This window comes from Culex quinquefasciatus, chromosome 2 (genome assembly GCF_015732765.1).
Source record: "Culex quinquefasciatus strain JHB chromosome 2, VPISU_Cqui_1.0_pri_paternal, whole genome shotgun sequence".
NCBI lineage: Eukaryota > Metazoa > Arthropoda > Insecta > Diptera > Culicidae > Culex > Culex quinquefasciatus.
Window position 1 is genome coordinate 135,923,877 of NC_051862.1, and position 24,068 is coordinate 135,947,944.

At 40.5% G+C, this 24,068-nt stretch overlaps 2 protein-coding genes across 2 annotated transcripts in view; both read left to right on the forward strand.

The window, feature by feature from the left end:
* The first annotated feature begins 7,396 nt into the window (after nucleotides 1-7,396).
* On the forward strand, nucleotides 7,397-14,726 carry LOC6038626 (serine/threonine-protein kinase TBK1). Its single transcript, XM_001848348.2, has 5 exons — nucleotides 7,397-8,834; nucleotides 8,893-9,172; nucleotides 9,232-9,307; nucleotides 9,368-9,994; nucleotides 14,163-14,726. Exons 1-5 carry the CDS (start codon nucleotides 7,721-7,723, stop codon nucleotides 14,277-14,279), a joined length of 2,214 nt encoding a protein of 737 aa, XP_001848400.2. The 5' UTR covers nucleotides 7,397-7,720; the 3' UTR covers nucleotides 14,280-14,726.
* A 337-nt stretch (nucleotides 14,727-15,063) lies between these two features.
* Nucleotides 15,064-24,068, forward strand: part of LOC6038629 (zinc finger protein 845) — a 65,268-nt gene continuing 56,263 nt past the window's right edge. Inside the window, exon 1 of the mRNA XM_038250811.1 lies at nucleotides 15,064-15,103. Within this exon, the coding sequence (XP_038106739.1) occupies nucleotides 15,064-15,103 (40 nt within the window). The remainder of the gene's footprint in view (nucleotides 15,104-24,068) is intronic.

A 24,068-nucleotide genomic window follows, 5' to 3' on the forward strand; every position in this document is an offset into this window, starting at 1 on the left:
GCGACTTGTTTAACGCTCCGGATAGAAACAAGGTCACCTTCGTGGTAATGAGTTCGAACTTTGCATCGTTTATCGTACAGTTCTTTGTTATACTCCTGCAACTTCTTGGTCGCTTGCGACGCATTTTCCCTAATCTCAATCAAATCTCTCTCATCAGTCATGTTCAAATCATCGACAAATTTAGTAAGATCATCAGAAACGTAGCGTTTTTGAACGACTCCAAACAACAATCGGGACGGAATGTCACCGATAGACCGGTTCAGGGTGTTGTTCAACAAGAATTCTGCATCAATCAGCGCGGTGTCCCATTCAACGTTACGCGTCTCAACGAGTTTACTTATCAACGGAATAGCTGTTCGATTATAACGTTCGACCTGTCCGTTCGCTTGCGGACACGCGGTCGCGACGAGTTGATGACGAAATCCGTGATCTTTCGCGAAAGCTTTGAACTGATCGGAAGTAAACGCGGTTCCACGATCGGACACGATAACGTCGGGTGTCGAATATGCGATAAAATACGATTTCAGATGTTTCAATACTTCGCGCGAGTTGGTCGTCTTGGTCGGGTAAAATTTAACGTACTTCGTAAACGCGTCGATTACGGCAAGTATGTGCTCGTTCTTGCCTTTCGTCTTCTCCAGCGGTCCTAGATGATCAATGTGAACGGTCCGGAAGGGCACGTTCGACTTGTCCACCAGGTGCAACGGTCCATCTAACTTCTTCTGTTTCGGGTTAAACGCGATACACGTAACGCACTTCGCGATGTGATCCTGAAGCTTCGGCCGTAGCTTCGGAAACCAATACGAACGTTTCACTAGCTCGCAGACTTTGTCAACGCCGAAATGACCTAGTCCATCGTGATACTTGTAGAAGATCGATTCTTCCATGTTCGCGGGAACATACAAAAGCAATCTGTTCTTGTACTTACGGAAAACTAAATTGTCGCGTACCTCGTAATCCTTGCTGTCGCCGTTTTCGAGATCGGACTTAATCTTTATAATCGCGGGATCTTTGATCTGGTTCACGTACAGCGCGTTTTCGAAAACGTTACTCGATTGATCGGTTTCTTCGATCACGTGGCAGTACATTCGGGATAGCGCATCAACATGCTGCATCTTTGCGCCAGAACGATGTTCAATCACGTGGTCAAATTCGTCGATAAATAAAGCCCAACGCGCGATCTTACGGTTGACGTCCTTCCTAGCAAGTGTCGCTTTCAACGCGTTACAATCCGTAACGATCGTGATGTGGATACCGAACACGTACACGCGGAATCTTTCGAGACTGTAGAATACGGCGAGCGTTTCAAGCTCAAACGAGTGTAGCTTCGATTCGTCGGCGGAGGTTTTACGCGAGAAAAACATTACGGGATGAAACTGATTGTCGAAAATCTGTCGCTGCATGAGAATACCTCCGTAACCGGTCGACGACGCGTCGGTATGTAACTGCGTTTCCAGCTGCGGGCTGTAAATACTCAAAACGGGCTTCGAAATCAACGCGTTCTTCAACCTTTCAAACGACTCGAAATGTTTCGGCTCGAAACGGAATTGTGACTCCTTTCGGTTAAGCAGATCGTACAACGGGTTTGCGATGTTATTGAAACGGAAAATAAACTTGCGGAAATAGCTCATCAAACCTAGAAAACGTTGCAACGATTTGTCGTTAGTCGGTACCGGAAAGTTAGAAACGTTCTCGATGTGGCGATCGCTTGGTCGAATCTGATTGTACGTGACGTAATAACCGAGGAACTCGATACATGTCTTCAGGAAAGAGCACTTCTTGACGTTCAATTCAATGTGATTATCGGAAAGGGTGCGAAACAATCTAGACAAAAGGTCCAGATGATCGCTGATCGTAACAGTGCTCGCTAAAATATCATCAATGAAAACTGCTATCTCTCCGGAATCAATGTACGGTTTCAACACCTTCATCACGTAACGCGCAAAGATCGATGGAGAGTTCGTAAACCCGAACGGCAGTTTGTTGTACTCGAACTGACCTTCCTCCGTAACGAACGACAAATATTTACGCGAATTCTCGGCGATATCGACATGATAAAATCCGTTCTTCATATCAAGAGTTGTAAAAAACTGACGGTTCTGTAGTTTCGCGATTTGATCTTCGATGATCGGCAATGGGAAATGATTACGCTCCACGAGTTTATTCAACGGTCGAAAGTTCACGCAGAAACGATACTCGCCGTTCTTCTTACGCGTCAGCACGACTCGGCACGAATACGGGGATTCACTCTCGCGAATGATGCCTTTCGACAACATGTCGCTCACGATCTTGTTCTGTTCACGTCGTTCAAACTCGCTAAGTCTCTGGGGCGTCGCATTGTAATATCGATCCTCCTTCAACTTAATCTCAACGGTGTGCTTAACCACCGGCTCGCACGGTTTGTCGCGGTTCAAATAATCGTTATCGAAAAGTTCGTACACCTTACCACTCAGCGATCTGGTTTCATCTGTATCTCCAATGTCAAGATCAACTTTATCGTCCACGAACAAAATACTCGCGTCGGCCACGTCGCCGTCGAAAACGTCCTTCATCGCATCGACATCAAACTTGTCGGCGCGCTTAAATTTCAATCCGAGAAAACCATTGTCTTGAAGGAATCGCCTCCCCAAGATCATGTCTACTTTCATCGTGTTGTCTGTAACCACTGTGAAGTTTGCCAAATAAACGTTGGAATCGATAATGATACTTGTCGAGTACGCTCCTACGATCTGGATTTTGAATCATTTACGCCTACTAGGTCCCTGTCGTTTGCCCTACTAAGCTGAATAGATTCGACGAAAAAAGATTGCTTGATCAAACTCACCGGGCACCCCGAGTCCGCCAGTGCCTTCACCGCCTTAAGTCTGCCTCCAACGATGACGTCACTCGATACCTGGGAGTTGGCATCGACGCTCAGGAACTTCTCGTCGTTCGGTTGATTCTCCTTCTGCAGCTGCATCTCGATCGGGTACGCCGCGTTCGGCGCAGTACCGCCGCCGCCGCCGCCGCTGCCGCCTCCACTACCACCGGCCACGGGTTCTTGCCGCGCGCCGCCGGTCGCAGCTTGTCTGTTGTCGCCTTGGTTCCGGTTACGCTTGAAACAGGTCTGCTCGTCGTGTCCCACCTTGTTGCAGTGTGAGCACCTGGGTCGCCGCTGCGGCTCGGGACAGTTGATCGAAATGTGTCCAGAACCGTGACAGTTAAAGCACTCGTCACTCCGCTTGACCACAGGACCCGCCACTCTTGTCTCCTCCTTCTTCGGTGTCGCGTTGTTGCTGCTCGGCCTTGGACTAAAGCTCTTCGGGACAAACGTTCGCTTCTTGCACAGCTCCTGGTTCGACTCGCAGTAGCGAATTTGCTCCAAAAGCTCGTAGATGGTTGCGTACCGCTTCGAGGCGATACTGTTGTAGAGCGGGTCGTAGGACAATCCGCTGATCGTGTACTTGATTATCGCCGCCGCACTCAGCCGCCCACGCTGTCCCATCGCATTCACCCGAAAAACGTAGTTCTCGTACGACTCCTTCACATCTTTCACGCACTTGCCCAACTTCCGGTGAATGTCGGCTTCGTCTTCGTGATCCGGGAACGCCAACGAAATCCCAGCCATGAAATCCGCCCACGACAGGATCATCTGCCGCGATCCGGTAAACCACTGTTGCGCCGCTCCTGCCAACCGGCATGTCGCGTAGAGCAGCGTCGTCTTCTCCGTCCACAAATACATCTCCCGGTAGTGATCAATCGACAAGATCCACTCCGTCACGCCGCCGCCCTCTCGGAACAACGGAATTAACTGCTTCAGCTCTTCCGGATGAAACAGCCTCTCCGTGGGCTTCACCTCCTCCTCTTCTTCTTCGTCCACACCGGGCTGGTGTTGAGACCGCCGGCCGCCGCGTCCACGCCTGTTCGACATAGTTTCGCTTTCCTCGTGGTCGCTTGCCGTAAAGAATTCCTCGCTATCTTCCGACAAACCGCATGAGGCTACGCCACCCGCATCGCTTGGGGCTCCGCCACTCAACTCTCCTGAGGTTTCGTCACCGGTTTCGCTTGGTGCTACGCCTCCCGCTTCGCTTAGTGCTTCGCCACCCGCCTCGCCTGGGGCTCCGCCCTCCGCTTGGTGCTTCGCCACCCGCTTCGCTTCACCACCCGTCTCGCTTGGGGCTCCGCCTTCCGCTCGGTGCTACGCCACCCGTGTGCTAGAGATCGTCGTGTAACGTGTGACGAAACTCCAGCGGATTCCGTGTAACGTTAGAATCCTTTGGTTTTTCCTACCGAAAATTTCTCGATACTTCACTCGCGTAGCTTTCAGATTAGCCGAAACGATCGTGGCAAATCTGGGCACAATCCCACTTCTGAAATTTTGTGGCAATCTCGCGGACGTTCGGATGAAGCTCGAAAACGTGGTTTTTAGTTTTAAAGTATATTTGCTTCTTTACTGTGTGAAGGTTGGCTCGAGAATGAGCTGCTCGAGGTTGTGGCGGAAGTTCGCCGGATGACAGCGAACGCAAAGTGCGAACGCAGAGCTGTCAAACTGTCACGCCCCACGGGAAAGTGAGACGCAAAACAAAACAAATTATTTTCAGTGGGGTTTCTTTACAGGGCTGTATCGGGTAGATTGCTACAGTCCAATAAACAAAATTTTAAGTTTTTGCTTTTTGGGTGTTTTTTAATACCCCTGACTCAAGGCGGTTTCAAAAACACCTAAAAAGCAAAAACTGGAAATTTTGTCTATTGGACCTTTTCAAAAAAAACTCCAGAAATCAAGTTTCTCCTTCGTTGTAAGTGACAGGAGATTATAGGTAGCTGCCAAACTACCGCGGTGTAATAATCAGCAAGTTGAACTGAAATTCTATGTTGATTTGGCTGCACGTTTGGCTGTCTACTAGCTTTGTTTTGAATATTTTGCAAAAAAAAAAAATCACGTCTAAAACATTGTCAAACTAATTTATAAAAATCATTTTTAGATGCAAAATCAAATTAACAATCGACTCTAAAAGAAAGTTTATTTATTTGAAATTTAGAAAATCTTATTTAAGGGAAAAGCAACCCAGCATAAAATATTTTTTTAAAGACAGAAAAAATTTCTTAAATATTTTTTTTTCTTTGATGATCCGGCTGCTGATTGCTAAGATACAGCAAAAACTCTTAAAGCTAGTAAGGAGCTCGGAGGGGACGCAAAACTCGGTAAAAAAAGAACGCTTAGGAAAAGGTCAAGGCAAGTGTTATGGCCTATCTACAATCACTTAGCTTAGAAATGTTAAGTAAAGTTAAATAGATACGTTACTTAGAAAAGTACGCAACTTACGGCCGTCATCAACAGTCAACTTAGAAAACTTGCTGGACTGAATCACGTTGCTAAGCAGTTGTTTGTTTAACTTTGATATGGAAACGTCAACTTTAAAATTTTCAAAACCATAGTCAAGTTTCTAATTTAATTACTTTTCCATTGTAGAAGATCAGATTCATTTCCATGGATTCAAATTCCTAAGCTAAGTGCAATGTTTTAAGTAAAGTGATTGTAGATAGGCCATTATTATAGATTTTTAAAATCAAAGATTCAGAAATTTTGAAATTGAAAATCCATTAATACAAATATTCATAAAATTTAAATTTTATCTTTTAAAAAATTCTAAATCATAAAATAAACAAACTAAAAATTAAAAAAGTAAAATTGGGAAATTCAAAGGCTCAAACAAATTAAGCATCCTATGAATTTTGAAATTAAAAAAACCCTAAAATAAAAAAAAATAGTTTTGATTATTTATGTATCAATTTTCCTTGTACAGAAAAAGCCACTGGAATGCTGGCATGAAAACCTGCTTCTTTTCGATAAATTACAATAAATAAATACAATTATAAAATAAAATAAATAATTATCTGCGGCTAAAGACAGAACTCCATATTTTACCAACTTTTTGTTTACTAAAATCCATTTCTCAACTAGACAGATTGCTTGCTTTCGTCCAATATTTTGTCTGCAACACACATACGCATTTCGGAAGAAATCGGTTAAGAAAAAAATCAAATGGGCAGCAGCGGCAGCGAAGGCAAGCCAGACATGAAGAAAAGTCCCAAAAAATCGTTCCCTCTCCTTTGTTCTGCTGTTCGTGAAGCCATTTATTGACCCCTTTTCTTTGGAGGTGCGTATTGGCCCTAAAGATGCTTCCAAAAACACCAAAATATGCCAACATTAGGGGTCCGATGGAATGACATGCTGTTCCCCTATCTCTTGAAACATTGTTTTCAAAGTGCTAAGATTTCTTTTCTAACAAGCCATAGTCTCAACATTTGAATGAAAAAAGTATTTAAAAATGCGTTTTACACTAGAAACCCTAAATAGGGAGACTGGTCTAAGCTGACTAAATCGATCTGGCAACGTATGTTTTGAGCTTGGCAACACTGATAAGTTTTGCTGGGCGAAAAGGCAAATGCTCGTTTGGATACGTCAAACTAGTGTCTGTTTGGGTACGTCAAATTCACTTCGACCAGTCTCCCTATTAAGGATCTCTATTTTACACTAGTTCAGATGTTTTGCAATAATTAGTTTTCAAAAAATATCAGATTTGACGGAAACAAAAATGTTAGCGAAAAAAAACTTTTTGTGGTTCTGTACGTAGAAAATTTTCAATAAGTCAAAAGATTTTAGAATAAACTCAAAGATGCTAAAAATTATACTTAAAAATAATCTATTTTAGCTGATTGCTTTTGAATTTCCAATGAAATTAAAAAAAAATTGTACGTTTCTCTCAAAAGTACACGCCGGTGCAATAAAAAACATAAGTGGCAACAATGACAGGCGTTTCGAAAAAGAAGATCAACATAAACAAAATGCGCAGTATGGGATTTGACAGCGAGCATTTGGCGAAAGTGCGGCGCGTCGTTTCGAGGCTGATATGCCGCTTGTCTTTCTCGGGAATACGCGCAAAAAAAAAAATATCTGTACCAGCCTATGACGTTTCACATAGGCACACTTACGCACAATTTGGTATTGCTGGCTGGCAAAATTTAACCTCACTTTATTTTCGTGTACATACACCAGAAGCGTGACCAGGCTCTGACAGAAGGAGGGGCACATGCTTGGGAAATTTATTGATTACGGTGTTTGTGAATGACCCCCGGACAAATCTAGAACAAATTTCTATCGAAGGGGGGCACTAGCCCCTCCAGGCTCACCCTGGTATCACCAGTGACATACACCACAATACATGCGCACGTAGATTACTTTATTTTCTCAAAGCGAACTTTAACCTCATTTTTTAACACTCCAGCAAACTCAAACTTGTTGCCGCATAATTTCCAACACCCTATGCAACATTCCTAACGTGACTCACCGCACCCGCGCAACAAAACATCCAATGTCACGCGACACACGCAAACGTCAACTCGCGAGTTCGTCTTCCAAAAACGTCAGTCGCTGTTGTTGCTTCTGCTGCGAAACACTTTTCTTTTCACCTAAAAAAGTGAATTTCATCAGTTTTTCGACATTGAAAAATCGCTGGTTGCAATAGTTAATTACCTAGGTCAAGTAATTCACGTTGTTTTTTGCTGCAATTCAAGTGGTTTCGTGCAAGAAAGAAGACGCGTGGTCAAATGAAGTGCGTATTGTGAGGGACAAAGCCGTGTTGAGATTGGGATCTTTCCAGGAAGTTTTCTTGTTTTTGTTGCGTTTGAAGATAGTTCCGTAATTCGTTCCGGCTCGCTGGACGGTGCGCACGCGGACAGGATGAACTCGTTTCTGCGTGGCTCGACCAACTATGTGTGGTGTACGACGAGTGTCCTCGGCAAGGGGGCGACCGGGGCCGTGTTCCAGGGTGTCAACAAGCACAACGGGGAACCGGTGGCCGTGAAGACGTTCAACCAGCTGAGCCATATGCGGCCACACGATGTCCAGATGCGGGAGTTTGAGGTGCTGCGGAAGGTCAAGCATAATAACATTGTTAAGCTGTTGGACATTGAGGACGATCAGGAGGGCCGCGGGAAGGTCATTGTGATGGAGCTGTGCACTGGGGGGAGTTTGTTTAATATTTTGGACGATCCGGAGAATACGTACGGGTTGCCGCAGCGGGAGTTTTTGCTGGTGTTGGAGCACCTTTCGGCTGGGATGAAGCACCTGCGGGATAATAATCTGGTCCATCGGGATTTGAAGCCCGGAAACATTATGAAGTACATCTCGGAGGATGGTCAAACGATTTACAAGCTGACGGATTTTGGGGCGGCCCGCGAGCTGGAAGAGAACCAGCAGTTTGTGTCGTTGTACGGGACTGAAGAGTACCTTCATCCGGACATGTACGAGCGTGCTGTCCTGCGGAAGTCCATCAACCGAAGCTTCACGGCGAACGTGGACCTGTGGTCCATCGGAGTGACGCTGTACCACGTGGCCACCGGGAATCTCCCGTTCCGTCCGTACGGAGGACGTAAGAACAAAGAGACGATGCACCACATTACGACCAAAAAGGCCCCGGGAGTAATCTCCGGCACGCAAACCAGCGAGAACGGTCCCATCGAGTGGTCCCGTCACCTTCCGCCGCACTGTCAGCTTAAGGCTGGCCTCAAGTTCCTCGTTACGCCGCTCCTCGCGGGTCTGCTCGAGGAGAACCAGAAGCGGATGTGGTCCTTCGATCGGTTCTTTTACGAAGTGCAGCACATCCTGAACAAGAAGATGCTGCACATTTTCTACGCCAACCGGGCGAACGCGATCGAGGTCTACATGGACCCCGAAGAGACGTTCTTCAACCTGAAGGAGCACATCTTCGTGCAGACCGAGGTGCCACACAGCTCGCAGCTGCTGCTGATGGAGTCGGAGCTGTTTGAGCTGCGGGTGGGAGCGAATAGCAGTGGTGAGTTGCTTTCATTAAAGTCTTAGTAATTTAAATTACAACCAATACTCTTTTCCAGCCCGCGGTTACTCCGCCACCGTTGCCGACGACCCGCTGATGCTGTTCAACATCGAGAACAACAACGTCACGCTTCCCGCGGAGCTGGACCTGCCCAAGTTCCCGTCCTTCCCGAGTGGCGTCTCGGTTGAAAACGACGCCAGCCTGGCCAAGGTGGCGTGCAGCGTCGGGCACGAGTGCAAGCGCCGCGTCGAGGTGTTTTCCATGCTGGACACGCTGATGACGAAGGCGGTCGAGCAGTTTGCCGGGCTGTTGAAGAATCTGCTGGTGAAGCTGTTGGAGTGAGTATTGCGGTTGTGTGAGGAGAAGAATAATTTCAATATAATTATTTTTAATTTAGGCGAACAAAGCATCTGGAAGACGTCGGAAACTCCTTCTGGGAAATGGCCGATTTGGTGGAAATTGCTGTGATGAATGTGAGTTCAACTTGATCAGTCTAAATTAAGTCTAAAAAGTCAAATTCTCTCCCTCCCCAGAACGAAATCTACCAGGACAAAGCGTCAACCCTCAACACCGAAATGAACACACTCAAGGCGGCCTTCCAGCGGGTGTCCGATCCGGTCCACCAGCTGCACAACCGCTTCGTCGCGGAGGAATCGCTCAGCCGGGAGTGGACCAGCGCGTACCGCGACCTGCGCAGCCCCAACAAGAACCGCGTCAACGAAAAGTCCAAGTACCTGGTAGACCGCCTGCGCGACTCGTGGCAGCACCTGCTCCGTGATCGGGCCACCCGCTCTCTCACCTACAACGACGAGCAGTTTCACGCGCTCGAGAAGATCAAAATCACCGAAACGGGCAAGCGCATCAAGACGCTGCTGAACGAGGACGTCCGGCCGGCGGTCGAGCTCGAGGCCGAATGTCTCGCCGACTGGTACAAAAAGGCGCAGACGATCTTCCTGCAGACACAGTTCCTCCACAAGGACGTGAGCTCGCACGAGGAAACGCTGTACGACATTCGGGACCGGTTGGTGCAGATCAAGGAGGACCTGAAGGAGGACATCAAGAACGATGGCGAGGTGTCGAAGATTGCCAACGAGACGACGGCGAACGAGCAGAACATTGAGTGCCTGAAGAAGTCGAAGGAGATGCAGAGCGTGCTGAGGGTGAGTTTTGGTTGTTCCACGTTACTCGATTCTGGGCTGGGATATCGTGCCTCTTGGGTCTATACCCGCTCTTCGCACAACAGGGGTCCGCTTGCTCCACTCGCACTTGTCGGCGTCCCGACAAGTGTTGGATTGCGGCGCATAGCCTTTGCGGTCAGCTGCTCCTTTTCGGCGCGATCGCGGTCTTCCAGCTGGCGCTTCTTTAGCTTGAGGACCGTTTTTCCATTATTTTCATCCTATGCGGGCGTTCATATCTCCAATGACGATCTTGACGTCCCTCTGCGGGCAGCTTTCGAACTTCTGCTCCAGCTACGCGCAGAACGCTTTCTTCTCGGCATCGGATGATTCCTCGTGAGGGCAATGCACGTTGAAGATGTGATAGTTAAAGAAACGGCCTTTTATCCTCAATCTACACAGCCTGTCGTTGATCGGCTCCCAATCTGTCACATGAATCTGCATCTTGCCCAACACTATGAAGCCGGTTCCCAGCTTGTGTTCGACTTTTTGTAGTTCCTTCAATATTCCCGTCCATTTTATTCACCTTCACTGCAAAATCACTTGAATTAGTGCGTTGCTATTCACTGCAAAATCACTTAAATTATACTTAAAATCCAATTGAAAACCTCGCGAGCAGGCGAAACGTCGAATATTTCGCTGTGGCGGTTAATGGCAACGAAATGTCAAAACAAATTTCACTGAGCTACTCGGTTAAATTTTACCGAGTGCGCCGTAAACATGTCAAGTTTTACCGGGTTACCGGTATTTTTTTACCGAGTTTGAATGAATTACCGGAAATTTCAGTTTACTGAGGAATTCAATGCTAGATTAAATTTTCAAAACAACCTATCCCCCAAGGGTTTCCTATGCAGATAGGGCCTTTTGAAAATTTAATCGAGAATGGTAAAAATCATTGCCATTGTCCCCTGTAAGGGGGACAGCAGCTTGAGATTCAACTACTGCGAGTGCAGCTGGCTGCAAAATGATTAAAGTAGTGAATATATTTCTATACCGATATCTTTGTGAGAGGAGAGTCCACTTTGCTCTTTATCCATATTGACTACTTCTTAGTCCTGATTTTCTGTTCTTCTTTTGCTCTGTCTAAAAATCAACAACAACAACATCTGCCTCTTTTATGTTTTTGTGAAGGGATCATCGATCCATCCGCATTCACAAAATATCTTTTTACTTTTTTTCTTGTTTTTCTTTATATTTTTCATTGTTTTTTTCACACTTACTACCAGTATTTGTGAGGGGATACTGAGCTCAATTTGATCTCCATCCGCATTGACCTTTTCTCATCTTTGATTTTCCTTTTTAGGGTTCGTTCAAAAATTACGTCCATGAATAGGGGAGGGGGTCTGAGGTTTGTGACAGTCCATGTTAAAGGTATAGGAAAAGTGCTCGACAGGGGGGAGGGGGGGGGGTCTGAAATCCTGAAAATCTCTGGACGTAATATTTGAACAAACCCTTATCAGTAGTTAGAACCAACGCCGGGAATCGGGGAGGGAGCATCAGGGCAGTGGGCGGTATGCTGTAATGGCGAAGACTGGATGTGGATAGTGGAAGACCAGAACTACTTCACTAGGGGGAAATAGTTGATCTGTTGACCTCTGTCAGTATCCTGCTGTCTGCCGCGCCCTTTTAGGCCCCCAACTAGATCTTCCAATTTCCCGGGGTTACAAATTTCCCGGGAAACGGGAAATTTTCAACCAATTTCCAGGGAAATCCCGGGAAATTTTAAATTTATTGAAAATTGTTCTGATCTTGGCTATGATAAATATTTTGCAACAAAACTCTATAGGACAGTAACTTTAATGGTTAAAATAAGAGTGATGATCAATTATTAACATGACTGCATGTAAAAAGTAATACAACTACAAGTGAATGGTATTTTTTTCTAATTTTCTTAGTTCGAATTGTACAATAAATCAAAAAATGATCTTTGGTATTTTTTTTTTTTTGATGAAAAGTACTTTTTTATCAAAGTGTTGCCCAAAAAATGAAAAATATACCACAATTATAAAATTTCTTTTAAACTTGCCTTCGTGACCAATTTGAGATAAATTAACATCACTCCACAATCAGTCTTCCATTATTTATATTCTATTTATATTTATATTATATTTTGATTAAACGAATTATGTATTTCTTGCAGAAACCTATTTGAAATATGGGTAATTCTCTACCAACTTACACGAAATCGGGAAAAGTTGCCCCGACCCCTCTTCGATTTGCGTGAAACTTTGTCCTAAGGGGTAACTTTTGTCCCTGATCACGAATCCGAGGTCCGTTTTTTGATATCTCGTGACGGAGGGGCGGTACGACCCCTTCCATTTTTGAACATGCGAAAAAAGAGGTGTTTTTCAATAATTTGCATCCTGAAACGGTGATGAGATAGAAATTTGGTGTCAAAGGGACTTTTATGTAAAATTAGACGCCCGATTTGATGGCGTACTCAGAATTCCGAAAAAACGTATTTTTCATCGAAAAAAACACTAAAAAAGTTTTAAAAATTCTCCCATTTTCCGTTACTCGACTGTAAAAAATTTTGGAACACGTCATTTCATGGGAAATTTAATGTAATTTTTGAATCTACATTGACCCAGAAGGGTCATTTTTTCATTTAGAACAAAGTTTTCATTTTATAATTTCGTGTTTTTTCTAACTTTGCAGGGTTATTTTTTAGAGTGTAACAATGTTCTACAAAGTTGTAGAGCAGACAATTCGACGGTAACATTTCAAAAGGCATCATGTACATTTTGATGAATTGTGCGTTATTGCATATTCTTAAAGTACTCCTAATAAGCTACCTCTCCACCAAAAATGAGCAAAAGTTACTTCAGTAAAGTCTGTTTAATAATGATTTTAAATAAAGTAACATAAACAAAATCTCTGCCATCAGCAGTCCCTGTTTATATAGCCCTGTCAACCTGTCAAACAAAAGACTACATAAACCTCGTGACGAAAAAAAGCAACATGAACAAAGCGCCATGTACATTCGGCGAAGAAAAACGAATCATAATAAAGCGTCCCCCTCAATGACAGCAGGGTGATATAGACGTTGGTGATTTCAAAAGTTATGTTTGTTTTTCACAAAAAAAAAATACGAAAATGATGTTTTATTGAATTTGGATGATCAAGTATCAATAAAAGCAACGTTTTTCATCGTTTGTTATTATTAGAACATCTTATTTTGCTTTTATATTAAAACGGGAGTTGAAAATGGATGCTCAACATTCAAATGCGTTTTTCTCAAAACGCATGGTTGGCGTCGAATTGTGACTTGAAATTTGTTAAATGCTTTTTTATTTTTAGTTTTTAGTTATTGAACTTGATTTTTACATCTACCAACCCCTCGGTCATTTCGGTTTGTTTCGGGTTTTTGACGTTTGTCTGCTTTTTAACTGGGCTATGGCCCAGTTATCGAGCGCCCAGTTAAACAACGCCCAGTTACCGAACAACTACTGTACCCATTTTGTATGACCAGATCGCAAATTGAATGAAGACTTCTATGAAAAACTAAAAATGCAAAATGGCTTCTTTTGACATAGCGATGGATAATGGATAAAGTTTCATCCAAAGCAAAACATATGAAATTTAAAATCTCTGAAAAAATAGCTAAACTCTAAAAAAATACTCCTTATTTACTAAACTTTTCGATCACAAGTCAGAAAAGCCGAAACACTAAAGGAAACAAAATGTTTTCATAAATTAATTGATATTTTGCAAATTTGTGGAAGTCTTGCATAACTGTAGTAATGTACAAAGCATTTTGTAATACCTTTTGTTATTTTTTTTAAATGGCCTTTAAAATTTTAAAAATTGTTTTTAACACAGAAAAAAAATTATGTTAATATTCTTCAGGACATGGTGACAGATTTTATGTCAAAAAGGTGTAATATTACATCAGAAACCGGTGAATTTTAATCAGTTTCTGATAAATATTCATCAAATTCACATTTTACACATTTTTTAGGTAAAATTACTCAAAAAGAGGTAATAACATACCATGCAAGGATTAGTTAATTCGAAAAGGAGAGTATGCAGCAAGGGATCTTATATCTCATGACTCGTCTTGAAGCGCAAATTTGTGCTGTGCGGGAAATTAAAAATTGAAATTGCAACTAATCCTAATCCTCAATTTCGTTCTTATTTTCCTCCCCGCCAGACACTGCTCAACTACCAGCGGGACATCATCAAAACGCTCCAGGTGAACGGCGAGCTGGTGAACGATTTTTCCACCCTGACGGCCACCGCCGCCAACGACGACGGCGAGGCAATCTAACGCAGCTCTCCCCCGAAGCGGCATCCAGCGGTGCGTGTTTTCGTCTCCAGTATTGATTTCATGCCGCGGCCGATTTTTTTTCTTCTTATTTCCTTCGACGACGACGACGACGTGATGAACAAATGTGCCGAGAAGTATGACAAGGCATGATGAGCTTACTTCTTTTCCGGCAGCTGACTGTTTCATTTTAGAGGAGGGGGACTCCTCTCGACAGGGAGAGGAGGTGCTATGATTCCTGATTGTCGTAAGTTATTGTGCTTATCTCAGTTATTATTTTATTATTTTGTAAGGTTAAAAAAAAAGTATATCTCTTATTCGTATATTTATCATGTTCCACGTTCAGTCAATGTCGTATTATGATTGACTCGAGCAGAAATTATCAATTATGCTTTTATATTCTCTATTTACAAGAAATAAAAACCAAAACGATAAAGACATTTTAACAGATCTTTTCTGCCTAAGTAACTGCCTTTGAAAGTGAAAGACATCCTTGGCGCTCTCTCAATCGACGACACAGAACAGACACAGCGAAGAAAGAAACTCCCTCCCCTTCCCCATCGTCGTCGTAGTCGTCTCAGATGAAAATCCTTGGGGGTAGGTCCGGCCTGCCAAACCACCCTCCACTACCCCAACCAGCGCCGGCTTGTGACGCCAGGGAGGCGGCGGCGGCGTCGAAGAGCAATCAGTAATTTAGGAAGAAAACGTCGCTCCCCCCTCCTTGCTTCGTTGCGCCTTCCCCCTCGCGGTCTGGTCGTCGTCCTGAAAGCACGATACAATTCGCACAATGTTTGCGCAGGCCGTGGCTGGGCCGGGCTGGAGGGATGGCAGGTAGGGTGGTTAATGAGAAAAAAATAAATTAAAAAAAAAAGTTGGAAAAGTTAAGAAGCCTTCTTACTAAATATTTTGTTATTTTTTTGTCTCGATAAAAAAATATATGTGTTTTTGAAAAACACCTTTTCAACCTTAGGGGCCAAGTTTTGTTTTCCTTAAGCATTGAATATTTTTTTATCATATTTTTAAATCACAAAAATGAAAAACGCAACATTTCTCTTATGCTAACTTGATATTCCAGCAAGCCTAATACACGAGAGTATAGAGGCTAGGATGTAACAAAAATGACTTTTTAGCGGGCATTCAGGGGTTTGTTTCGGTGGGCATGGGCATACTGAGTGGGTCTCGTGGCGCAGGGGTAGCGGCTTCGGCTGCCGATCCCGATGATGCTATGAGACGCGGGTTCGATTCCCGCCTTATCCACTGAGCTTCTATCGGATGGTGAAGTAAAACGTCGGTCCCGGTTTCTCCTGTCTCGTCAGAGGCGCTGGAGCAGAAATCCCACGTTAGAGGAAGGCCATGCCCCGGGGGGCGTAGTGCCAATAGTTTCGTTTCGTTTCGGGCATACTGAGCCCAAATCCCAAATATGAGCTTGATTGGACGTAACAGGAGCTGGCGCTCCGCCCTTCGATTTTAAATGGGATTTAATTCGTAAAAAAAGATTTTTTCAAAAAAATCACTTTTTGCGGCATTTTGGCCACTAAAGCGTTTGTTTTCAACATCACTGTGTAGGCGTGTAGGCCAGATCCTTGCGCATCTTTTGATACATATAACATTGAAGTTTGGAGCACCCTGGAGCTCGGTACAGAGCTTCAAAGTTTGGCATTTTTTTTTTTTTTGAAAAATCGGCGCGACGCCCTAGACACCATTTGATTTTGCCGAGGCCGATTTTTCGAAAAAAATGCCAAACTTTGAAGGTCTGTACCAGGCTGGGTGCTCCAAAGTGCCTCAAAAATAGACATTTTTGAAAAAAAGTATTTTTACGGGTTAAATCCCATTTAAAATTGAAGGGCGGAGCGCCAGCTCATGTTGCGTCCAATCAAGCTCATATTTGCGATTTGGGCTCAGTATGCCCACCGGAACAAACCCCTGAAGCCGGCCAAAAAGTCAATTTTGTTACACTCTAATAGAGGCATCAACTTGCTACAAAAAAAAACCTTGTAAATCGGAGTGTTTTAATTTTTTTTTATTTAAGGATCATAAAAAACCTTTAATAACTTTAAAATGGTTTAAATATCAATAAAAGCCTTATTTACATTTCCCTTTTGAAACGGTATTGTTTCATTAACACTCGGGTAGTTATTTGATCCCTTTTTTTCTTAGAAATCTTGTAACTTTTGGTAGAATAGACCAAGTTGGATGCTTCCGATTGCAATAGATCCAGATTTGTCTATATGTTTAACTGTCAGATGGGGGGACAAATATTATCCATTTTTACCGGAGATATTTCAGATTCTGTTGGGGTTTTTGGTAAACATGCATTTTTTTTTCAGTGAGATTCAAAAAATAAAATAAAAAAAAACACTGCTGGTTAAATATATATATAATATATGTTTATTGTTTACCATAAATATTTTCTTTGAATAAAGAAGGAGCAAAGCAATGTTAAAAAACAAATTTATATTCTAATTTCGATTTTGATATTGCATTTTTGTTCCAATGCTAATTAAAATTATCTGTCGAATTTAAAACAAGATCAGGATGCAAAAAAATACGAAATCATGTGTTGAAAAAAAAAATTGTTTTGTTCATTTGTATCATGTATCAAAATGTAATTATTTAAGCTTAAATAATAAGTATTTTTGAACCCCATAAAGTGATATTCTGAAATTATAAAAAAAAGTTTTTACTCGCTTTTCAAATAATTTCTATTACACCAATCGAATCGATTTTAACAAATTTTACCCCCCTTTTGTTTTTAGTTTTATTTTTTTTCATATTTACGTTTTAGTAGAAATAACGTTTTGAGCTATAGGGTAAGACGTTTGTTTTTTGGCCTATTTTTTATAAATTGTTTTTTTTTAGTTTAGAAAATGCACACAAAAAATCTAAAGAATATATTTAGATTTAAATTCGAATTCTAAATCGAGAAGTACTTTTGTAAAATTTTAAAAAGTTCATCGTTTTTGAGTGCGGTTCTACCCAATTCCGCAAAAGCAAAAGCGGGATTTTGTGATTTTTTTTGTCAAAAAGTCGGGAAAAGTTTGGAATGACAAGTACCTATACTGCCGTTCTACGCATAATTGTCCCATGTCATTTTTTTATGATTTTGACTTTTTAACATGTTTATGTTTAGTTTGTCGTATACTTTAAGAAAAACATATAAAATCTGGTACTTTGTTCGGAAACTCATTGAAAACAACATCAAGCCTGTTTGTCCCACCGTTGTACTTTTACACATAATGGAGCTCCCGCAGTCGAGCAGTTTTTGACAGTACGCTCCATAAGAAATACATTGTAGAAAAAAGCAAAAACTGCTCGAATGGAAATGCTCCATTGTTCCACTAAGTATTTCTCATACGGAATCATTAGTTTTATGAAACATTATGTCGTGTTACCTGTTGTTTAGCCAGAGGATCACAAAACAGAGTGAAACACTGCTAACTGAGGCGATTAGGGACACATAGGGCGAATAGGAACCCACGGGACAATAATTATTATGCGTAGAAACACAGAAATCGATCGAAAAATTTCAATCGCGCTTTTCTCAGTTGCACTTTTTCGAACATGGGACAATTATGCGTAGAACGGCAGTATACTCGTCGGAAAATTACTTTCTATCTTTTGAATCATTTTGTGATATTTTATTCAACATTCAATTCAATTACACTCAATTCGATTCAAGCATTACATTAAATTTAAGGTTTATTTCACTGTCGAAAACTATTTGTTTTGGTTTTGTTGATTTGACATTCGATTGGATGCATTTTTAAACAAAACTGTTTGAAAAATATAATTTTCTGTCCTTTACTATTTAAAATGTCCAAAAACACATAAATTAAAAAAAAACTGCAATTTTTTTTTTCAGCACAAAAAAAAATTATGGTATACAGAAAAAAATCATGTTAAAATTACATCTGGGAAGGGGTACATCTTTTATGTCATAAAAAAGGAGTCAATGTGTAATTTTACCACTTTTCTGGTGTAATGTCACTTTTTCAATCTGAATTGAGGTAAAATTACATCATAAAAGAGGTAATATTCAACCTTCCAAAATTACAGCTTCCAAATTAACATTATTTTTTACTGTGTACATCGCACACCTGGAAACGACATTTCTGTTGAAAAGTAAATCTTAAAATGGCTATAACTCGAAAACGATGAACTTTTTAAAATTTTACAAAAGTACTTCTCGATTTAGTTTTTTTTGTGTGCATTTTCTAAACTTTTCCAAATTTACACAATTTAATGTAAATGATATAATAAAAAACTTTTGAAAAATGTTGGTGCTTTTGGAAAACATAAAAAAATAATGAAATTTTAAAAATGATTAGGCATTTTGTTATTTAATAGGGGAACAGCATCTAATTCCAGCGTGCCTCTAATGTTGGCAGGTCAGAACTTTGACATTCAATTAAAGCTAATTAAAAGCGTTTTCAACTGAAATCGAGCGATAAATAGCTCAATAAGACGTGAGCAAGCAAGTTTCTATCAAAAGTTTTTCAAAATTAGTTGTTTAAATAGTGAAAATCAGCAATTGGATGGAGTTAGGAGCGAGTGCTTAACCTGCCAAACATACGAGAATTTCCCCTAGGTCTATTCGAAAATTTATCATTATAAAATCAGAGGTAAAGTTATTAATAAACTGGATTATTTTTATTTAAATGAAATTGAGAACCTTAAAATACTGTCAAATTAATAAACCAACATGGATTTTGAGAATTAGGAAAATAAGATTTGAGTCGCCACCCTGAATGAAATTGTGGGATTGTCTATTATTTTTGCAGGATGATGTTTTAGGTTGATTCCTTGAAGTTTAGTGTCATTTCCGACATTGTTCTGTCGAAAAGTTTTTATTATATTGACCAAATACCCATATAGGAGGGCCGAGATACCCCAACAGAATCCGGGATATCTCCGGTAAAAATGGACTATATTTGTCCCCCATCTTACAGTTCAAAATATATACAAATCTAGATCTTTTGCAACCGGAAGCTTTCAACTTGGTCAATTCTACAAAAAGTTATAAGATTTTTAGAAAAAAATAGGGATCAAAAGACTACCCGATCGTTGGAGTGATAATTTCTCAAAAAATCAAAGGCAAATCATTATGTCATTGAACAATTTAAGTAAATTATTGTGAACTGTCATAAGCCTTCAATATTTGTGTTTTTTATCACACACGGGTCAAATGACTGCCCGAGTGTTTGAGTGTTATTGATACAAAAAATTACTAAACTTTCAAAAATATTTGTTGAGCAAACTTTCAGAAAAAAAAAAATCTGTAAAGTTAGCAACCACCCTACAGCCATTACAAAAAAAAACGATCAAACACACACTCCCCGCCCCAAGTTTAGGCTGGTGTCTGAGGCTGGCAGGATGTTTCCTTTTTCCTGGTTGTTGGTGGTACTTGGTGCACGTGGCCCGAGCTGAGCACTGCGCACGCGCCCGGAATTCGATTCCTCACGACGAAAAGGTCGGTTCGATGGGCCCGGCAGTTTCTTCCCTACCCCAAAAAGGGGAGGAGGAGGAGGAGTAGGAAGAGTGTGGCGAAAGTTATTTGAATGTTATGCTTTGTGTTTTAGCAGTAAGTGCGTTTACAGCACGGAGGGGGAGGTGGGGGTGGGGAGAGCATAAATGATGGCAGGAGGAGTCCCCCGGGGAGCCCGGTTTGAAGGACACACGGATCTGTTGTCACTTTCGAAAGACGAGCACCAATTTGGAGGAAATTGATAATGGGGATTGTGCTGTTTTGTGGGAGGGCAAAAGGAGGAAAATCATAATCTGAGTTTTCTTATGAGTTTTTTGGGGCTTTTGAATTTGAGCCTGGCAAATGTATTAAAAAGAAAGCTGCTAGCTGTTCAAATTCAATTTGTATTAAGTTGCTGAAATAAATATTTAAGTTTTTCATTGAAAATAAACTACAAATTTGATTTAAGCAACGTTATTATTAGTAATTGAAAACACTGTTAAATGTTTTCTATAGTCTGATTTTATAACAACTAAAAAGAAATAACATAAACGAAATTCTGCAAGGTTACACAAACCTGAGGATTTCCTACACGGTGTAAATTTTGCAGGTCTGATGTTTGTTACTATAAAAAGGTGGCTATTCGCCGACTTTGGTTGATTGAATTGAAATATTTTGTCGGATAATCTAGTGCCACATTTTTTATGATTTTTTTTATCAATTTTATATGACATTTCTTACGAAAAGTCACTACAAAAATATGGAGACTTATCCTTAATCTTGATTCTTTATGAATATTCAATGAAAGATTCAAAGTAACCTTTGTCAACAATATTTGACCACAAATAAAAAGTTTCCGAAACTAAAAAAAATAATCAAATTCTTTACTTCTCGGGTGAGTTTTCAAAAAGCCGTAAGAGCCACCGTGACCTCTGACACTAGTTTTCGTTTTTCTCCAAAATTAAACGAAATTTCATTTATCTTTAGTTAGGGGCACTTGAAGGACGTGTAGATGAACAATCTAAAACATTTTTGATATTGGTTTTTCGTAAGTAGGTCGAATACCGATTAAAGACCGTTGCAAAGTTTTCAAAGTTTATGTCCTTAATACCTAAATATTCCGAAAACCAATGATTGCAATACAACTGAACTGCTGTGAACTAGATTTACAAACACTCTTTCATTAAAATGTTAGACTTTGAAAAATATTTGCAACGGCCTAATTTCCCAAAACAAAATTGAAAGAACAAGGTTGATAAAAAAAATATCAGAAATTTTTATGAACCAAACTCACCAGTATGACATTGCTACACCATATGACGGGCCTACCGATAGTTTTCGAAATACATATCAAATTTATATGCTTGTAAACGAAGCATTTACCAAATCTAATTAGTCAGTTGATGGAATCGTTTTTTTATTATTATTACTAACAACATTTGTTTATTAACCTTCTACTGCCCAAATTTTTTTTCGGAAATTTTCATTTTTCCCGTGTTCAGGAGGTCATTTTGAGCAACTTTTGTTCTACTAAAAACTTCACTTCTCTTGTTTTATGTGTTGATTGCATTTATCTTGTTTAGTTTATGTTTATTTTTGGTAGTATTTGGCCTATTCTACCACCTCCTATCATTACATTTTGCCTATCTAATTTTTTCATGTTTTTACAGTCACTTTTTCAATTTTTTGCTCGTTTTTCATATTTTCTGCTATAAAATTGCACCATTATCATTTAAATTGTAAAAAAAAATGCGTAGAGGATAGTCTGGGACACTACAAAAATTACTGCATACTTATTTTTGCTTAAAATATAGGAAATCGTCGCCATCGTGCTAACTTGTCGTACGTGCATTTTGGACCAAATTGAGTTAAGAACGCCTTTTTGTGCAGCTCACAATGCCTCACCTTTTGACCTTCACAGATCCCCAGAATTCGATTTCAATCCTGAGATATTCAATGAAAACCAAAAAAGCTCCGAAATTTTTTGTCACTTTTCATATGAAAGTCGTTCGAATCTTGTCGTGCTATCTTGTCACTCCCCGAAAATTGATGTAAGTGCGACAAAGGGCAAAGGGATTTCAGGTCAGATCGCGTTTGACGCACGTACAAGTTAGACTACCGTAAACATTTGTAATTATAACTCGGGACTCCAGCAACCAACTTTAACCAAACTTCGGGACAATGCACAGAATGGTTAGCCAAACAAAACGTGTTTGTTATTGTTTACATTGCATGCTTTCGTTTTTGTTTATTCAAGGTCAAACATTAAAACGCGTTTTTCTCGGAACGTCGAAATGGCGGGTGCGACAAGATAGCACGACGACGTCGAAATGTTAGTAAACAACACAGTCAAAGTTGACCCCTAAAAAAAATACATTTTTAAAAACATTGGCAAAGTCACATGAAACAAGTCAAACTTCCAACCCTAAAATTTTCTAAAATTTTAAAAGTTCTTCTTTCCAATGCTTTAGAAAGATCAAAAATTGGTTGAAAAATGGAATTTTGGTGATTTTTCATATCGAAGCCCGTCTAAAGGCGGGGTTAAGTTGTAGAGGGATAATTTTTTGAGAATTTTGTAGGTTTATATTTTTAACTGCCCAACTATTTATTCTGCGTGTAAACCTCTTAATTGTTATGGTCAATGAAAACTAATTATTCTTCTATGTCATGAGACATAAGGATTTCAAAAACAATAGAAAGGCAAACAAAACTTAAAACATATTATTAACATTTTATTTTTGTAGTTCCGTTGTGAACCTATAAATGTGACCTGCCATTAGAGAGAGATGTAATGGCTTGCTTTTCCATACCATATAGTGCTAAAAAGTAGAACTTTTCAGTTTTATTTTGGACTCGGTGCAAAAATGAAAGTTAAAATAAAATTAAGAGGCTGCTTTTTTTCTAGTGTCATCTAGTATCCTTGGAAACGAAGTTGATTTTCATTAAATGTGAATCGATGATTTTTTTAACTTTCCTTTTTTAAAGGATTAAAATCAAGGTTAAAATTTATGCATGGTTCTATTGTGAAATTGTCTCAGGAACACGAATATGATAAAATTATCACCAGAAAATGGGATCTAAGAGTTTCCCCAGCAAAAATTTACAACCAAAAAATTCACTAAAATTAAAATTGTCTATTTATTATGTTAAACTAACTGCCTTACCCAAAGCGTTCTCAGTATTAGATGGTAGTCCCAGATGTCCCCTACAAGCTACAGGTCGAACCGAGTTGATATCTGGATGGAACACTTTTTTATTTGAGTTTGAAAATTATGCTATTTTTTTCACTAAAATGTCAATAAATCCCTTTAGATTTAACCAATTGGGATGCTTCACCCTGCAATTTGTTGCATTTTTAAAGCCCTTTCCGATGCATTTTGAATTTTGAAATTAGATTGAATTTTGCCTAAGTTACAGCCTTTTTAAATTTTTTGACGTTTTTGAACCTTCAAACTTTGTGTCCCGATTTTCCCCACTTCCCTTTGGCCTATAGAGTGCTCATATTTTGGCCAGATGCTAGTTTTATATGTACAAACAACCCCTGAAAATTTCAGGCAGTTTGGTGAGGTCCAAACGACGTCTCGCTACGGGGTATGCCCTGTTCGTGGTCTCGCTTTTTAAGTGCAATCAACCTTAACCAATTTAAAATGTATTCACCTGCGTTTAGAATATTTTTTAGCATGTTTGGGTTAATTTAAAAAAAAATTAATTTTGTTAATTTTTTTAAAGTTCAAACCGCAAAAAATTTTTTTTGGAGAAATAATGCTGTTCGCTACTCCAACATATTGTATGCAATTTCTGCTTGTATGCAACAGCGACGAACCGCCCTGATTCTTCATAAAAACTTTGGAGAAAACCCATTCGGCTCTGTATAAATATTTTTGAAAAATTCAAAGTGCACTTGTTTCTGGGGACCTCAAAGTTCATGCTTTCCCTCGAGTTGAGCCTGCGCGTTCACTTTTGTCAATTTTAGTAGGTCAGTGTTACCCGAAGATTCGATTTTCCGAAGTGAACGTCTTCGAATTAACGAGTCCGGACTGTAACTTGATTGATGAAAATATTTAATATTGAAAACATTTTAATTAAGAAAGCGTATTGGTGCCGATCTACAAACAAACGATGCCCTTATTCTATTGTTTGCGCAAGTAAACAATCGTCATCGGCTCAGCCCAACAAAACTCAGCTGATTCGTCAGTTTTCCTCCCAACAACCTCCTCACAACCCCACCCTGCACCACCATCAACCCCAAAAAAAAACACAAGCAACCAAAAGCGCGCCGACCGGCAAACCATTTGCTCTTCTCTTTTTCCTACACTTGCCGATGGGAA

What these genes read in the sequence shown, in the direction of transcription:
- LOC6038626 (XM_001848348.2), top strand. Translation starts at nt 7,721, where the DNA reads ATGAACTCGTTTCTGCGTGGCTCGACCAACTATGTGTGGTGTACGACG. An exon ending in CTGCTGGTGAAGCTGTTGGA is followed by an intron (nt 9,173 to 9,231) that starts GTGAGTATTGCG and finishes TTTTTAATTTAG; the next exon opens with GCGAACAAAGCATCTGGAAG. An exon ending in AGATGCAGAGCGTGCTGAGG is followed by an intron (nt 9,995 to 14,162) that starts GTGAGTTTTGGT and finishes CCTCCCCGCCAG; the next exon opens with ACACTGCTCAACTACCAGCG.